The 16818-nt window shown below is 47.3% G+C and overlaps 1 protein-coding gene across 6 annotated transcripts in view; it reads left to right on the top strand.

The window, feature by feature from the left end:
- Window positions 1-1915: 1915 nt before the first annotated feature.
- MEAK7 (MTOR associated protein, eak-7 homolog) overlaps window positions 1916-16818 on the top strand; it is a 38532-nt gene continuing 23629 nt past the window's right edge. For 4 of the 6 annotated variants that reach the window (XM_074370338.1, XM_045505610.1, XM_074370339.1 and 1 more), the window contains exons 1-5: window positions 1916-2001; window positions 9429-9606; window positions 11485-11715; window positions 12075-12219; window positions 14722-15147. In XM_074370338.1, the coding sequence (XP_074226439.1) occupies window positions 9454-9606; window positions 11485-11715; window positions 12075-12219; window positions 14722-15147 (955 nt within the window). In that variant the 5' untranslated portion in view covers window positions 1916-2001; window positions 9429-9453. Of the gene's footprint in view, window positions 2002-5959; window positions 6229-9428; window positions 9607-11484; window positions 11716-12074; window positions 12220-14721; window positions 15148-16818 lie in introns of those variants that run through there. The other 2 variants (XM_045505611.2, XM_045505609.2) reach the window with 2 other exon arrangements.

Below are 16818 nucleotides of genomic sequence, written 5' to 3' on the forward strand. Positions count from 1 at the left end.
CCCTGGATATTCCTGATTTATACCCCCAACGTTTGTGTGCCTAAGGACAAGGGATCTAATCCTTCTACTCCCTTGGCTGCTGGTGGCAGAAACCTAACTAGAGTGAGCTGAGGTGAAGAGTTGAGGTTACTCAGTTCGTGTCCATGACCCACAGGAGGGTGGAGGTGGCTGGGCTTCGGGACGCTTGGCTCTCACAGGACGGCCTCAGTACCCGGACTGACCTCTCCACTAGAAACTGTGCCTTATGTCAGCAGTCAGGCAGCCTCAGGGAGCAGGCGGGAGGGGCTCTCTTTGCTTGGTTACAACTTGGAAAGGCATCTGATGAGCAGGGAGGATGGGGATCAGGGTAGACTAAAGAGCTTGGAAGGCAGACCCTTGACACACAAAAGGGAAATGTTCAGATGATCTCAGTTTTTCAGCCTGGAAATCCCTGTGTACGTCTTTCTTTCTTTCTTTTTTTAATATTGCTCATTGCAGTGTTATTTTAATAGCCAAAAGGTAGAAAAAACCTGAACCACCAACAATAGAGAAATAAACAAATAAGTTTATATGTGGTGGTAGCTACCAAAATGTCATGTTTTCCACGTAAATGTAGTAACATGGAAAAAGGATTAAAACATTGTATTTATTTATTTTTTATTGAAGTGAGGTCGATTTACAGTGTTGTTAGTCTCTGGTGTACAGCATAGTGATTCAGTTATACACATAAATATTCTTTTTCATTATAGGTTATTACAAGATATTGAATATAGTTCCCTGTGCTACACAGTAGGACCTATGTTTTCCCTGTGTATTTCTTAATATCCCACCTGCTTTCCCGACATAGCCTCTCACTGTTCTTGTTTTTTCTCTGCTTATCTTCCCCAGGCCTCCCATCCACAGACATATGCCCCCAACCCTCCCTTCCCCTCAGCTTAATCATTCCTCCTTCCCACTTACTCAGTAAGGTGGGACTGAATGATAAAGGATTGTGAGGGTGAGGACTGTGATCCTCCCAGAATAAAGTAAATAGGAGACTTTAGTTTTGGAAGGAAGAGGACTTGTTTGGGTTTGGCTGGGCTGAGGCTGAGGTATAGCCTTTTGGACAAATGGGCTCTGAGTGCAGCCGAGATGACCAGTTTGATGTGCAGGTTTAGGGGTCAGCACAGTAGACAGATGGGAAGTGAAGTCATCAGGAAGGCTGTCAGCAGGAAGGACGTTAGCTCAGAGAGGATGCTTGGGGTGAAAGGAGGGGGCCAGAGGGAAGGCATGAAGAGCTCCCGGAGAACAGAAGGCAGAAAAGACCGAGTGAAAACTACCAGGGAGGGCATGGGAGAAAAGCCAGGGCTGAGTGACCCGGATCCCCAGGAGAGAGAGTCTTAATAAGGAGGCGGGGATGCCGACTGTAGTACATCTGGACTGAAGGTGCCCGACAGTAGAGAGGTGGAGGGATGCCCCAGGAGAGTTGCCTGCGTCTTGAACCAGAGGCCTCAGTAGTGGAGGGTCCCTCGGCTGGGTTACCTGCCTCTCCCTTCTCTCAGTGTGTCTCTATTGGGCCCACGCTCCTCTCTTCCAGCTACGCTCTCATCCCAGCCTCACCCCAGCTACCACAGCCCAGACCGGACACTCTCCCATCCCAGGTGCTCCTCCCTGGCTCCTCCGCGAGTCGTCAGCCACTCTCTTTGGTCTCCAGCTCCTTTCCCAGCTCTTCCCCAGGTCTGGTCTCCAGCCCTTTTCCCAGCTCCTCCCGCAGCTGCGCGCAGGAATCCCACCTCTTTCCTTCCTGCCAGCGGCTGTCCGCGGGCCCCGCCCACAGCCCCGTCCCCATTCGCCTGCGCTGGCCCACGCCCCATGAGGTACATTGCTATTGGCTGGGTCGTTTACGGGGCTCCGCCCCCTAGGCGTTCACTTCTGCGACTGGGGCAGGTAGCCGTCTGTCAGCGCCGTCGCCTGGCAACGGGGTTGAGCCGTTCCGGGGTGGTGGTGGGAAATCTGTGGACCACGACTGGAAAGGCAGGTCAGGTCAGCGCTGGGGTGGAGGGCAAGGGCATCGGTGGGGTAGGGGGGAGGTCACTGGCCCGGGGGCTCTGGAAGGAGCAGCCCGGCTAGGGTAGGGATAGGGGCAATGGTCCTGGTCCCTGGAATGGACCTGGGCCCTGCCCCTCCCTGGCTGCCCGAGATTCTGTGTCCCTTGGTGGGGTTTGGAGTGGTGGGACAGCTCTGAGGAAGGGAGGGAAAGAGGGTCAGTTGGCACAGAAGCACTCCTCACTTTCTGCCTTTCGTGTGGTTGAGATCAGAGGGTTCCTGCAGATGCTTTCCCTAGGGTCTCCAGGGTGGAGGCCAGCTGTCGAGAAGGGGCAGAGAGCGAATGGACGCGGGAAGAACTGGGGAGCATCTGACGGAGGAGGCGAGGCAGGGGTTGTCCTGGAGTGTGTAGTGGGGTGGGTGACCTTCCTTCTTGTCTTCTGACCGCATGCTGCTCTCTGTCCCAGGAGAGTGGAGCTGATGGCTAAACTTAGGGGAGAGGAGAAGAAAGCACTCCCAGGTCAATACCCAGCAGATCAGCCAGTGGGGCCTCTGGAGGGAGGGAAGCCAACCTTGGGCAGGAGGACCAGTCACCTTCTGGCCCACAGGAACTCTGTGCATTGTGGGGCTGGCCCAGGCTCAAGCTGACCCTTCACATAAGGGCTGCTGGTTCTGGGATGTAAACAAAGCTTGAACCAGATAAGGTAGCTGGAGGCTTCCCAGGAAGTGGGTACTGAGGGCCAGGTGACTGCTCCCAGGACAGTGGCCCCTTGGAGATAGGGAGTCTGGGATGTCCTTGGAGGACAGGAGCCATCAGAGATGCTTTGAGAGAGTTGGCTGAGCTGTCCTAGGATGCCAACAGAAACTGTGGCCCATTCTGCAGAAAAATGGCTCCTGGCTCCCTTTCCAGCACTGAGGGTGTTTGTTCCTTCCAAGCTGGGCTGTTTCCGTTGCTGGAAGTCGAGAACTCTACCTTCTGTTGCCTTGGGCTCAGCTCTCTCTCCTTCTCTGACCTCTAGAAAGCAGAATTAAATGTTCTGTTCCCTCATTTAATCCTTTCCACCTCGTTACAGGGCTGGTGGCCCTTTCCCAATTTTACTAAGTTTCGAAGAGACTTAGTAATTTGTCCCTGGTCATAACATCAACCAATGTCAGAACTTGAACTCAGATCTGCTCATCATGGCTTACACTGTAACTTCAGAGCCTGGGGGCCTCCGTGTGGGAGGCAGGCACTCTGATTATTAGTGCATTTCACTGCCCACCCTCCCGCTCTGCCCCACAGCCCCACATCTTTGGAAGCTCATTTCTCATTCCCAGCCTTACTGACATTTGGGCCAGGTACTTCTTTGTTGCATGGGGCTGTCCTGTGCATTGCAGAGTATTTAGCAGTACCCCTGGTTTCTATCCATTAGAAGCCAGCAGCACCCTCTCTCTGGCTGTGACAGCCAAGCATCATTGCCAAATGTCCCCTGGGGGACAAAACTGTCCCCAGTTGAACCAAGGTAAGCAGTCTGAAAGGAACGTTGAGGTGCGTTCTCCTGAAAGAAGACTTGATAGATGCAAACCTGCGGAAGACTCAGACCAGTGCTGGGTTGTTTTATACACAACTTGCCAGGAAAAAAAAAAGTTTATCCTGCATATGGAGGTGCACCTAGTACAGTCCGTGAGGAAACCATTGTCAGGAATTGAAAGAAAGTTCAGGGATGTGCATTTGGAGAGAAGTAGGAATGCATCATTGGAGGCTTTTGTTTCCTCCCCGAAGTTGGTTACAGAGATTTCTGTCCTGATTAAAGTGAGTCTAGGCTGGAGGAACTTGGAAACGCTGTATTGCTGCCAGTGCTTCCCTCTGCCTTGCGCGGGGTGCTTTAACAGGAAGTGGGGCATCCTTGGAGCTGTTTGGAGATGCTCACCTGTGCCCTGTGGGGGTGCAGGGTTGTGTTCTTAGAGGCTGTGCATCCTCCCACCTGTCATGGACTCCAGTCCTGTGGCTCCTGCTTATGGCTGCGACATCCCGTTCTCCCTTCTCCTTGAAAGAAAAACTGGTGTTTCCAGCTGTCTGGCTGCCTTGCTTCCAGGCCTTTCCCTGATGTCTCCTCCCGATGTTGTCCTGTGCCCACTGCACGCCAATGGTCTGCACCTCTGGCCCTCCCTGTTGGCATCTTTCCCAGCCACCGTTGTTTTTCATGGGCATCTGAGCCCCACGGAGGCTGGCCAGGCTACTGTTTTCAGACAACAGCGGAGGAGCCTGTTTCTGGTGGGACGGGGGTGGGGGTTGGGGAGGGCTGGAAGTGAGGGGCTGGGTGGAGGCAGACGAGTGCCCCCTTGCTCTGTAGCCTGCCTCCGGTACCCTCCCCACATCAGACCTCGCCAGGATGTGGGATGATGTTCCTTTCACCCTGTGCCTTTGTGTGCACTGTCTGACTTCCCAGGTGAACTGCCTGTGGGCACCCGAAGACCCAGCTGGAACCTGTCCCTTGGATGTTTTCTACTCTCAACCTCTGTTCTCTCTTCGCCCCAAGCCTGTTAATCCCCCGAGCACTTCTTGTTGGATGGGACGCCCCTGCAGCTTCTCTGTATGCCTGCCCTCTGCCGGGCATTATCTGGCCCAGGAGATGCTGTGTTACCTGTTGGAAGGAATTAGATGCCTGTGAGGATGTCAGGAAGGCCAATGTCCTGGAGGGGCTGAACCTGTGACCTCTGAGTGACACAAACCCTTGGCTGTGCTGATTCCTCAATTGTTTGACATCTGGGAACTTCTGAGGAGGGCCATTTAAGTGTTGGCAGCCTTTTAACTCCAGACTGCCCCTGAAAGAGGCTGGTATCCCCTTGGTAGAGAGATTCCTCGGTTTTGAGAAAGAAGGAAGCCTTCTCAGGATTTGCGGAATTTGAGGGGTGGCATTTAGATCGCTTCACCGTTAGAGAGGTGGAGGTGGCATTGGCTGGAGACCCTGTCCTTGCTGTCAGGTGCCTCTGGGCTTTTTCCTTCTGGGGAGCCCTTGGAAGCCTGCTTGGGTGGGCATGGCTGTCAGCTGGCCTCAAGGGTCCAGCTTTGATGTGAAGCTGTGCCAATGTCTCAAAAACCTTTCCCTCAAGGTGTCGGGAGGCCACTGTCTCTTCCAGTGTTAGGTGAGTCACAGGGTTGGTTTCTCATGTCACAAACTTTCAGGTGTTCTATAAGAAGTAAAATGTGTGATTGTCTTTGTTAGAAAGACCTGGAGAGTGAAATAGAATTCACTAGGGAGCATCTTCATACGCTGACATTTTCAGGATTTCAGCAGAAACGAGAGGGGCGCAGGGAGTGTTGTGTGATAAGTGTTTTGGTGACTTGATATGTTAACACAGATTTTGAGAGAATCTCAAACCTCCCTGGTTGGGGAGGGTATGAATCTAACCATACTTTTGACTAAAGCTGTCATGATTTACTGGTAACATAAATAAAGCTGGAACCAAGCAAAAGCAAAACCACGCTTCGTAGATGGATCGGGTCACTAGCCAGGGTCCCAGGGTAACCCACAGCCCCTTTCCTGGTCAGTAGAGCAGTGGAGCGTCCCTCCTAATTATTACCCTACCCCCTCTGTTCCTCCCGCATCCTTGATGAAAAGTATTGTCCAGTGCCCCCTCCACGCCAATGGTCACTGACTGAACGGACCCAGTCACTGACTGAACCTTCCCTTCTTTGAGCCTTCCAAGAAGACATCCCCACTCTACGCTCTCACCCAGGTCCCCCCACTTCCTTGCCACAGCTGACTGGAAATACAGCCTGACTACAGCCTCATCCTTAGCCAGTGGGCATCGACCTACTTGCTAGTGTGATTTCTCCTGGGCGTTGCCTTCAGACACTTAATACTTACAGCACAGGTTTGCAATAGGTAGAATATATTAAATTTATGGCAGAATTGATGATGTTCATACCTTCTTTCTGTCTTTGTTTGGCACTCTTTCCTGCTCCTTCCAGAACTGATGAGTATTTAGAAGTCAAACGACAATGGCACATCTCCTCATCAAGTCACAAGTGTTGACTTGTGACAGGTTGTTTCTTGGGACTCTCAGAAGAGTTGATGGAGAGGATGGATCTGCCTTGGCGTAGCTGCTTGAGCTGTACCTGCTGCTGGGGACCAGGCACCAGCTGGTGCCACACCCTGTATCTTAGAGATGAGGAAGGCTTTAATTAGGCTGGACCTTGAGCCCAAGGCTAGAGGTTTTCCTTCTTGACTCTTAATGCAGGTGAGAAACTTGAGAAGTGGAAGCATTTAGATCAGATGGCCCCTGAATGGCAGCCCCAAATGAGGTTGTGTAAGCCCCCATCTTCAGCCCACCTTTATAAGGGTGATATAGCCCCTCTCCAAGGAGCCTTCAGCTGGAGGCTTCCTGTTCAGTGCAGAGGGGTCCCCCAGCCAGAATGGCTCTGATTAAAAAAAAAAGATGGAAACATAACAAGAGTGTTGGAGAGGATGTGGAGAAATTGGAACGCTCATGCTTTGCTGCTGGGAATGTAAAATGGAAAATAGTTTGGCAATTCCTCAAAAATCAAACATCAGGTTATATGACCCAGAAATTCCATTCCTAGGTATATCCCCTTCAAATTTGAAAGCAGGGACTCAAACAAGTACGTGGACATGTATGTACACAGTAGCACTATTCACAACACCCAAAAGAAACAGCCCAGATGTCCATCAACAGGTGAATGGATAAACCAACCGTGGTATCTCCACACACTGGAATATTAGTCAGTCATAAAAGAATGATGTATTGATCATGCTACAGTATGAATGAACCTTTATTATTTTTTAAACATTTTTTATTGATTTATAATCATTTTACAATGTTGTGTCAAATTCCAGTGTAGAGCACAATTTTTCAATTATACATGAACATATATATATATATATTCATTGTCACATTCCTCTCTCTGTGAGCTACCATAAGATCTGGTATATATTTCCCTGTGCTATACAGTATAATCTTGTTTATCTATTCTACAATTTTGAAATCCCAGTCTGTCTCTTCCCACCCCCCACGCCCTTGGCAACCACAAGTCTGTATTCTATGTCTATGAGTCTATTTCTGTTCTGTATTTATACTTTGTTTGTTTGTTTTTTAGATTCCACATATCATATGGTATTTTTCTTTCTCTTTCTGGCTTACTTCACTTAGAACGACATTCTCCAGGAGCATCCGTGTTGCTGCAAATGGTGTTATGTTGTCGATTTTTATGGCTGAGTACTATTCCATTGTATAAATATACCACATCTTCTTTATCCAGTCATCTGTTGATGGACATTTAGGCTGTTTCCATGTCTTGGCTATTGTAAATAATGCTGCTATGAACATTGGGGTGAGGTGTCATCCTGAAGTAGGGTTCCTTCTGGATATAAGCCCAGGAGTGGGATTCCTGAGTCATATGGTAAGTCTATTCCTAGTCTTTTGAAGAATCTCCATACTGTTTTCCACAGTGGCTGCACCAAACTGCATTGCCACCAGCAGTGTAGGAGGGTTCCCTTTTCTCCACAGCCTCTCCAGCATTTGTCATTTGTGGACTTTTGAATGATGGCCATTCTGACTGGTGTGAGGTGATACCTCATTGTAGTTTTGATTTGCATTTCTCTGATAATTAGTGATATTGAGCATTTTTTCATGTGTCTATTGATCATTTGTATGTCTTCCTTGGAGAATTGCTTGTTTAGGTCTTCTGCCCATTTTTGGATTGGGTTGTTTATTTTCTTCTTCTTGAGTCGTATGAGCTGCTAATATATTCTGGAGATCAAGCCTTTGTTGGTTTCATTTGCAAAAATTTTTTTCCATTCTGTAGGTTGTTTTTTTGTTTTACTTATGGTTTCCTTTGCTGTGCAGAAGTGAATGAACCTTTAAAGTGTTATGCTGAGTGAAAAAATCCAGACCCCAAAGGCCATTTATTGTATGATTTTGTTAACGTGAAATGTTCAGAATAGGCAAATCCCGAGAGACGGCATATTATTGGTTGCAAGGGTCTGGGAGGCCAGGGGACGGAATGGGGATTCAGTGCCAGTGGGTCTGGGGTTTCTTTTGGGGTAATGACAGTGTTTTAGGACTAGATAAACGTGGTAGTCTCACAATGTTGGGAATATACTAAATGCCACTGAGTTGTTCATTGTAAAATGGGTAATGTTATGTTACATGAATCTCAGCTCAGTAAAAAAAAAAAGAAAAGAAATGTCCCAGCTGCACCCCATTTTCCCTTGAGGGTTTGAGCAGCCAGGTCTTGCTGGGCCTGTGATCCACGCTCCTCCTGCAGGGATAGCCTCTCCTCACCCACTGCCCCAACCAGCTTGCCCTGGTAGGGGACTGTGGGCTGTTGCTTTGGGGGAAGGTACTTGTCTCACCAGCAATTCCACCAATGCGGGTTCCAGATAAAGTCTAAAGACAGGAATTAGGAAGTCACGACACTTTGCCCCTTAGGTGGTTTCATCTCTGACTGTGCTTTTATTATAATCCCTGGATCAGAAGGGACTGCTTTCTGTAATGAGGTCTGTGACCTGAACAGGGCCCCTGGCTGCCTTTGGATACCAGCCTCTGTTCAGACTCCTCCAAGAGACGGGGCACTGGCTGGGATCTCATGGCTCCGTTCTCAGCCCTTTGCTTTGGCCGACGTGTTTCCCAATCACAATGGTCTGAGAGGGGGGCTGTGATTATTCTCATTTTACAAATGAGGAAACTGGGCACAGAGAGTTTCTGTAGCTTGCCTGAGACAGTGTAGCTAGCCAGGTGGAGCCAGCATCACAAAGGAAGAACTTGTCCAACAGCATGTTCGCTCTGAAGGCAATATTTTCAAGGCACTAATTGTATTCACATACCTGTGAACATCCAGCCTTAGAGATCATTTTAACTTAGGTTTTTAAAAAATTAGTATTCAGATTAAAATACTGCTTTTCCTACCTTTTAGTTACATTATCTTAGAACATTTTCAAATAAAGAAATCCACTGTTGCTCGGCAATTAGGAGCAGGCTTACACGAGATGTTAGCCACTATATATAAAAATAGATTTAAAAAAAGTTTCTTCTGTATAGCACAGGGAACTATATTCAATATTTTGTAATAACCTTTAGTGAAAAAGAATGTGAAACATATATGTATATGCATGACTGGGACATTGTGCTGCACACCAGAAATTGACACACTAACTACATAAATAAATAAATTAATTAATTAATTAATTTAAAAAATTAGGAGCAGGCTTCGGGCAGTCAGAGGAGTCAGAATTGGGTTTTCCCACTTTCCTTATGTGGACCATTCATTTTCTGCCACTTTGAAGCAACATTGGTTAGCTCTGCTGTGTTTTAGCTGCATTTTACAACCAAATCAATATGGATTAACTTGACCATTTGTTTCCTAGGGTTGGTACCCTTTGACTTCTCTCTCTAACTGGGTGTTAACTTTTCCTCTGCAGAGAATCCCGCCAGCTAGAAGTACAGATGGGAAACAGCAGGAGTCACCTGGGGCAGGGTCTCAGCTCACAGTTTCTTCCTGAGGAGCAGGCTGAGATTGACAGGTTGTTTGATGCTCTGTCATCGGAGAAACTCAGCTCAAATACGTCACCCAGATCCTTCTCTCTGCAGGCACTGAAGGCAAGAGTTACCCTCGGTGGTTTGTGTTTATTTGGAGCAGGGGTCAGGCCAAAGTTGGCTGTCTGGTCCTGTAAGACAGATGTATGGGGACACTGAGAACCGTGTTTTCTGTAAAGGGACAGATAGTACCTGTTTTCGGTTGTGTGGGCTCTGTGGTCTCTGTTGCACCTACAGCAGTGTTTTGGGAACATTTCCACCCTGAGGTTGACTGGAGGGGCTGGCCTGCTTCCTGTCTCTGGGACCATCGTTTCCTGATTTCCTTGCGGACAGGAGACAGGTTGCCCTAGCTTTATTTGTGGGTCCAATAACTGCAAAGTTTCAAGCCTGCCTTTGCCTTGAGGATTCGTAAGCATTTGATGTCCTGGGAATTTTGTGGTTTTTGTTACAAAATAGCCAAGTTTCAGATTCAAGGGTCATCTGATGAGGAGTTAAAACTGCCCTTTTCCCCATCTTTTGGCCCCATTTCATGGGGCCTTTAACCGCATGTTTGAGTGCTCAGACAGAATGAGGCAATGACAAAGAGATACCATCAGCCCATCTTCCTGGGTGTTGGGGAGGCCACGCAGTGTGGGGAGGCATTTGAGAGGCTCCTCTTTTAGAACGTGCAGAATGGGAGCCGACAGCATTGGGCTGCCCCAACGTCCTCACCTTCCAGTAGAGGAAACTGGCTGAGGAGATTATTGGAGTCATAGATCCGTGTGTGTGTGTGTATCTCCACTAGACCAAAAGCACCCTGGTCTTCTGGGTCACCCCCTAAGCTGGAGCAGACAAAACCAGACAGACCAGTTAGGGACTTGACTGCAGAGTTGGTGACAACCTTCCCAAGTATTTATTAAAATAAATAGAGATGGAGGAGGGACGGTATAGCTCCGTGGTAGAGTGCATGCTTAGCATGCACGAGGTTCTGGGTTCAATCTCCAGTACTGCCAATAAATAATCAAACAAACAAACAAACCTAATTACCTCCTCCTCTCCCCTGTGCACACACAAAAAAAGATGAATAGAGTTAAAAGTTGATCAGAAAAGCTTGGTGACCGAATCTAGGTTCCTTTGGGAAGGAATTAACAGCTACTCTTCAGGAGAACTTTGAAAACACTGACAGAAGTAGGAAGACTCTTATTGAGCAGTGAGCTTGGGAACCGGCTTCCCGAGAACCACAGAATGTTGTCACTGACTGCATAGACATGGTGAAGTTGTTTTGGAAGTGTTCAGTGTTCAGATCCTAATGATTTAGTTCATGATTTACTTTCTCTCACCATGTATTTGCATATCCCTGGACCAAATAAGATTTGATGTTGGAGTCAAAGAGAAAAGGATATTTACAGAATATTACTTCAAGACAGTGAAGAACTAGATTTTAAGTTTAAGGAGAAATTGATGAAAAATGCATATTGAGCATAAAGGACTTGGATAAGAAGCAAAAGCTCACTGATATATTTGGAAGTTCCTAATACAGAGGAGACCAATTTTACCACTACACAGACCATGTGTTCCATGTCGTAATAAATTCAGGCCTGCAAATGACAGATACTAAAATCTAGAATGGAGAAGATGTTGTAAGCAGAGTGAGGAGCAGATAATGTCCAGAGGCAGGAATGACATGGCCCTTCTCGGGAGACTGGTAAGTTTGGAGGGCAGGATGGGAACAGATTATGGAAGAGTCTGATGGCCAAGATGAGCCATAAGCCAGAACATGTTAGGTATGTGTGTCCTGGGGTGGTGTGATGCTCTTAGGTGGGGACAGATGGTGCATGTAGGATTTAGGAAGGTTGTGTGCAGGTAGCAGTGGTTGGTCTTGGTCCCCTAGATATTTTTCCATCATCCCTACTGGGTTTGACTCACACCCTGTCTGGCCTTTTCTCCTGCTTGTCCCCACAGAATCATGTTGGGGAAGCACTCCCCTCGGAGATGGTCACCAGACTATTTGAGGGCATGCGGAGGGTTGACCTGATGGGGAAGGTAAAGGGGCCTAGTGAGAATGTCTCCCAGGAGCAGTTCACAGTGTCCATGTCCCACCTGTTAAAAGGAAACTCTGAGGAGAAGAGTCTCGTGATCATGAAAATGATTTCTGCCACAGAAGGTCCCGTGAAGGCAAGAGAAGTCCAAAAGGTAAGAGGCCCCCTTCGCAGCCATCCCAGGCAGTCTTGGTGTATGCACGTCAGGGACTGAGGATGATTAAACAGCGGATGGAGGCATTGTGGAGAGGTCCACTGCTGGGGGACCCTAGACCACATAACTGGTCAAGGTCCGAACGTCCGAACCCTTGGACAAAGAGGCTTTGGCCAACTAACCAGCCAAGGGTATCGTTAGAATAATGAATAACTACTCAAGTTACATGATCTTTTCCCACATGGTGGCCCATGACAGTTGGTCTTGAAGAGAGATAAAACCCTCTTCCCCACGTTGATATGATATAGGTCACAGGTCACAACAGAAACATGATTAATGGTAAAATTGTGGTTTTCAAGTTTACAGAGGATCTGGTTGGCTCTGTGGTACACGTGCTAAACTACAGACAGGAGCTGAGAGGCTGGACTCAGAAGCAAGCCCTAGGTTCCCTGCCCAGGGTGCAGGTGCTGGCTGCTCAGCTGATCTCCGAGATGAAGCTTCCAGGCAAGTGCCCTGCATCAGACCTTAGACCTTGGCGTCGAAGAGTGGTCCATGCTGTTTCGACTACTGTAGCCTTGTAGTAAAAATTTGAAATCAGCAAGCATGGGTCTTCCAACTTTGGAGGACTATTTAGATTATCTAATCAGTTGACATACAATTGTTCATAGTATTTCCTTATAATCCTTGTTTCTGCAAGGTTGGTAGTGATGTCCCGACTTTCATTTCTGATTTTAGTCATTTGAGTCTTCTCTTTTTCTCTTGGTCATTCTAGCTAAAGATTTGTTCACTTTTTGTCATTCCCAAAGAGCCAACCTTTTTGGTTTTGTGGATTTTCTTTGTTTAATCTATTTCATTTATCATCACCCAAGTCTTTTATTTCCTTTTCTTCTGCTTCTGTTAGATTTAATTTGGTTTTCTTTTTCTAGTTTCTTGAGGTAGAAGGTTAGGTTATTGATGTGAGATCTCCTTTTTCGTATAGGCATTTGTGGCTGTAAATTTCCCTCTAAGCACTGCTTTCACTGAACCCCATAAGATTTGGTATATTGTGTTTGTTTTCATTCATCTCAGTATTTTCTAACTCCCCTCATGATTTCTTCTTTGGCCTATTGGTTATTAGAGGTATATTCTTTAATTTCTACATGTTTGTGAATTTCCCCACTTGCCTTCTGTTACTGACTTGTAATTTCATTACATTGTGGTTGAAAAAATACGTTATATGATTTTAGTTCTTTTAAATTTATTGGGGCATGTTTTATGGCCTAATGTATGGTCTGTTCTGGAGAATGTTCCATGTACACTTGAGAGGAATATGTATTCTATTGTTGGCTGAGAAACTGTATATTTAAATTTACTTGGGATTTAAAAATACCTTGTGGTGAATCTCTTTATAAAGTAGACTTGTTTTATAAAAGTTTTACTTTACTGTAAAGCTGCATTTTTAAACAGTTTGAAAAACTAAGTGAGGGATTTAGATTTTTTTGGTTTTGTTTTATTTTATTTAAGTATATTTGATTTACAATATTGTGTTAGTTTCTGGGGTACAACAAAGTGATTCAGTTGTACATATACATACATTCTTTTCAATTATGGTTTGTTATAAGATATTGAATATAGTTCCTTGTGCTATACAGTAGGATCTTGTTGTTTATCTATTTTATATATAGTAGTGTGTACCTGTTAATCTCAAACTCCTATTTTATGCCTCCCCCATCCCCTTTCCTCTTTGGTAACCATAAGTTCGTTTCCTATGTCTATGAGTCTATTTCTGTTTCATAAATAAGTTCATTTGTGTCATATTTTAGATTCCACATATAAGTGAAATCATATGGTATTTGCCTTTCTCTTTCTGTCTTACTTCACTTAATATGATAATCTCTAGGCTCATCGATGTTGCTATAAATGACATTATTTCATTCTTTTTATGGCTGAGTAGTATTCCATTGTGTGTGTGTGTGTGTGTGTGTGTATACACACACCACATCTTTATCCATTTGTCTGTTGATGGACATTTAAGTTGCTTCCACATCTTGGCTATTGTTCATACTGTTGCTATGAACATGGGGGTGCATATATCTTTTCGAATTACAGTTTTCTGTGGATGTATGCCCAGGAGTGGGATTGCTGGATCATATGGTAACTCTATTTTTAGTTTTTTTATGGAGTCGCCATACTGTTCGCCATAGTGGCTGCACCAGTTTACATTCCCTAATGAGGTATTTGAACTTGGAAAGAAAAATAACATAGTATATGATACCCTGATATACATATGAAGTGCCAGTAGTTTGTCTTCTGACATTACGGCTGTTCTTAGTGGGTAAGAGATGGAAAGCAGGATGACGGATGCTCGTTGGAAACAATTAGGCATAATTTGTAGTTAATGAAACCCCTCTTCCCACATAAACTAGAGGGGTTCCCAGAAAGTTACCAACCTCTGCCCTGACTTGGCTGGAGGATAGCATGCTTCTAAATCCTTTCCAGATGACTTTGTTAGGACTAGTGGCTTTTGGTGTAGCTCTCTCAGGAAGGACTACTGGGGAGTTTTGGGGCCCTGGCATAAGGGTGTAGCTATCTCCTGGAGACTCTGAAATGCAGCTTGGAGCAGAGAGAAAAGATAGAACACTGATGTCGAATTGTTCAGATGATCACTGTCCAACAGAGATAGAACGGAAGCACCAAAACATACCACATGTGAAATCGTATTCTAATAACCACATGAAAATAGCAAAAGAAACGCGTGAAATTAATTTTAAGAATATGTCCAAAATATATTTAACATTGGCAATCAATGTAAAAAAAATGATCAAGACATTTTACATTCTTTTTTCTTTCCATGCCAAGTCTTTGAAATTGGGTGTGTGTTTTACACTTACCGCGCATCTCAGTTCAGATGAATGGCGCATCTCAGTTCAGGCGAACCGTGCACAGGGCTCCCCTGCTGGACCTGGCAGTTTAGGTAAGTAGATAGGAGATGTAATTGCCCACTTGTACTGTTTTCTCTTCCCCTAGATGGCGAGAAGCTTCTGGGGCCTGAGCAGCTGGCACATGACTGTGACCGAGCAGTGATCGAGGACTGGGTGTTCAGAACCCCCCATGTGGCCATGTTTCTGAGCGTGGTCATCCACAGAGGCTTTCTGCTGCACTTGTCCCTCGATTTGGCTACCCTGATCCCTGAGCGCCAAGTGGACCTGGGGCGGGAGTTTGCAAGCATCCTGGATGTCCTATCCGTTGTCTACATCAACTCCCACCTGCCCGGGGAGTGGCGGCACCGCTGGCGCCTGCTATTTGCGTCTGAGCTCCACGGGCACAGTTTTGCCCAGCTCTGTGGGCTCATCACACACCGGGGGCCCTGTGTCATGCTGCTGGAGGACCGCGACAGCCATGTGTTTGGTGGCTTTGCCTCCTGCTCCTGGGAGGTCAAGCCTCAGTTTCAAGGTAAGACTTGGCCACCAAAACCCCAAGTGGTAGCATAGTGCTCCTTACAGGATCTGGTCAGATGGCTGCAGCCTGGAGACCTCTGAGCACCGACAAAGGATGCATGTGTTTCTTCCATCTCCTCCCCCAAGTGTTTTCCTAGATGTGTTTGGGAAGCTGGTGACACACAGGGCTTCTGTATGGTGGTTTAACACTTCGTGGATTTCTTTATAGATTCTGGCTGTAGGGTGAGGCAAGCAGGAAAGGGATCCTCACCCCTGGATTTCAGATGAGGAAATGGCGTCTCAGCATCATTAAAGGGTGCCAGGTCCAGGCCACAGGAGAGGCTGGGTTGTGGATGCCGTGTGAGGGACCAGGGAGATGCCAGCTTTTTCAGGTGGAGGTGTGTTTTCCCTTGAGGGACCGTCATCCTTTCCTGGAATCACCTCTGTGTGCGTGCTTTGCTGCTTCTGCCTGCAGTTTTTCTGTTTTGTGCTTTTGCTGGAGATTGGAAGCTCTGTGCCAGACCTTGAATGCCCTGGATGGAAGGCCCTAAGTAAATCCTTCTGCTCCTCAAAGAAGGTGCTCCGATAAACGCTTTTAAAGGGCTCTTTGAAAACACTCACCTCCTGGCAGTGGGCTGTCCTCGTACTCAGAGGTGAACCTTCCTTCGCAAGATTGATGTCACTGCATGTTTCCCAGTGTGTGGCCTGGGCTGCCCGGGTCTGTTCTCACGAGGTCTCCTGGGGGCCAGTGGCTATGAGATGGAGGGCTTTTCCTAGTGACTCTGAGCAGCCAGATCCAGGCCCACCCTCACTGTCCTGGGCCAAATGAGACGGCCTGGCCGTAGCAGTTCGGGGCGGTGGGTGAAGGGATGGGACTAACACCCTCCACGCTGAGTCAGCAGAAGGGAGGACCCAAGGTTCTGAGATGTGAAAGACTGGGTAGAAATGCCCCATGCCCCTCTGGGGCGGGGTCTGCACATCAGAACCACACTGTCATCAGTTGCTGTTTATTCTGCCCGTGCCCCCTCCCTGCCCCTTTTCTCCACCCTGCTCTCCCCTGTGTTATTGCAGGTGCCTTCTAACTGGCCCTCAGCTCTTAGTCTCACCAGTCCAGTCCCTTTGCCACATCCCAGTATACCCAGTGTGGTGCTCTTCCCCTGGTGACCCTCAGACAGTCCCCTCACTGCACTCAGAATGGCACTCCCTTTATCTTCAGCCTCACACCCCTCCTTCTCTCCTGCACTCAGTGCTCAGTCTCACTGAACTACCTGCAGTTTCCAGAATAGGCTGCACTCTTGTCTCAGGACTTGGCACACATCTTTCTCCCTCTTCCACCTGTTTGCACAGCCAGCTCCTTGTCGGGACTCAGTCCAGGGTTACCTCCTCCAGGAAGCCTTCTGGACCGCACGAGGGCCGTGCGCTCCTTGTGGTCCTGTGTCAGATTGCATGCCTCTGGAATTGTTCCCATCTTCCCTGCACTAGAGAGAGCTTCTGTCAGCCGGGGAGCCGTGTCCAGGTGCAGAGGCGCCATTGTGGGAAAGGTTTTAGCAGCAGTGGGTGGCTATTGTCTGGGATGGGTGGAAGGGATCATGAAGTGACTGTTGGGAGCCTCTATCCTTGAGGTCTGGTTGTTTCCAGAATTTGGTTTTCTCTAGGTTTTAATCTAGTTGCTGCTACCAGCCCTCCC

This window comes from Camelus bactrianus, chromosome 9 (genome assembly GCF_048773025.1).
Source record: "Camelus bactrianus isolate YW-2024 breed Bactrian camel chromosome 9, ASM4877302v1, whole genome shotgun sequence".
In the NCBI taxonomy this organism is placed as follows: Eukaryota; Metazoa; Chordata; class Mammalia; order Artiodactyla; family Camelidae; genus Camelus; species Camelus bactrianus.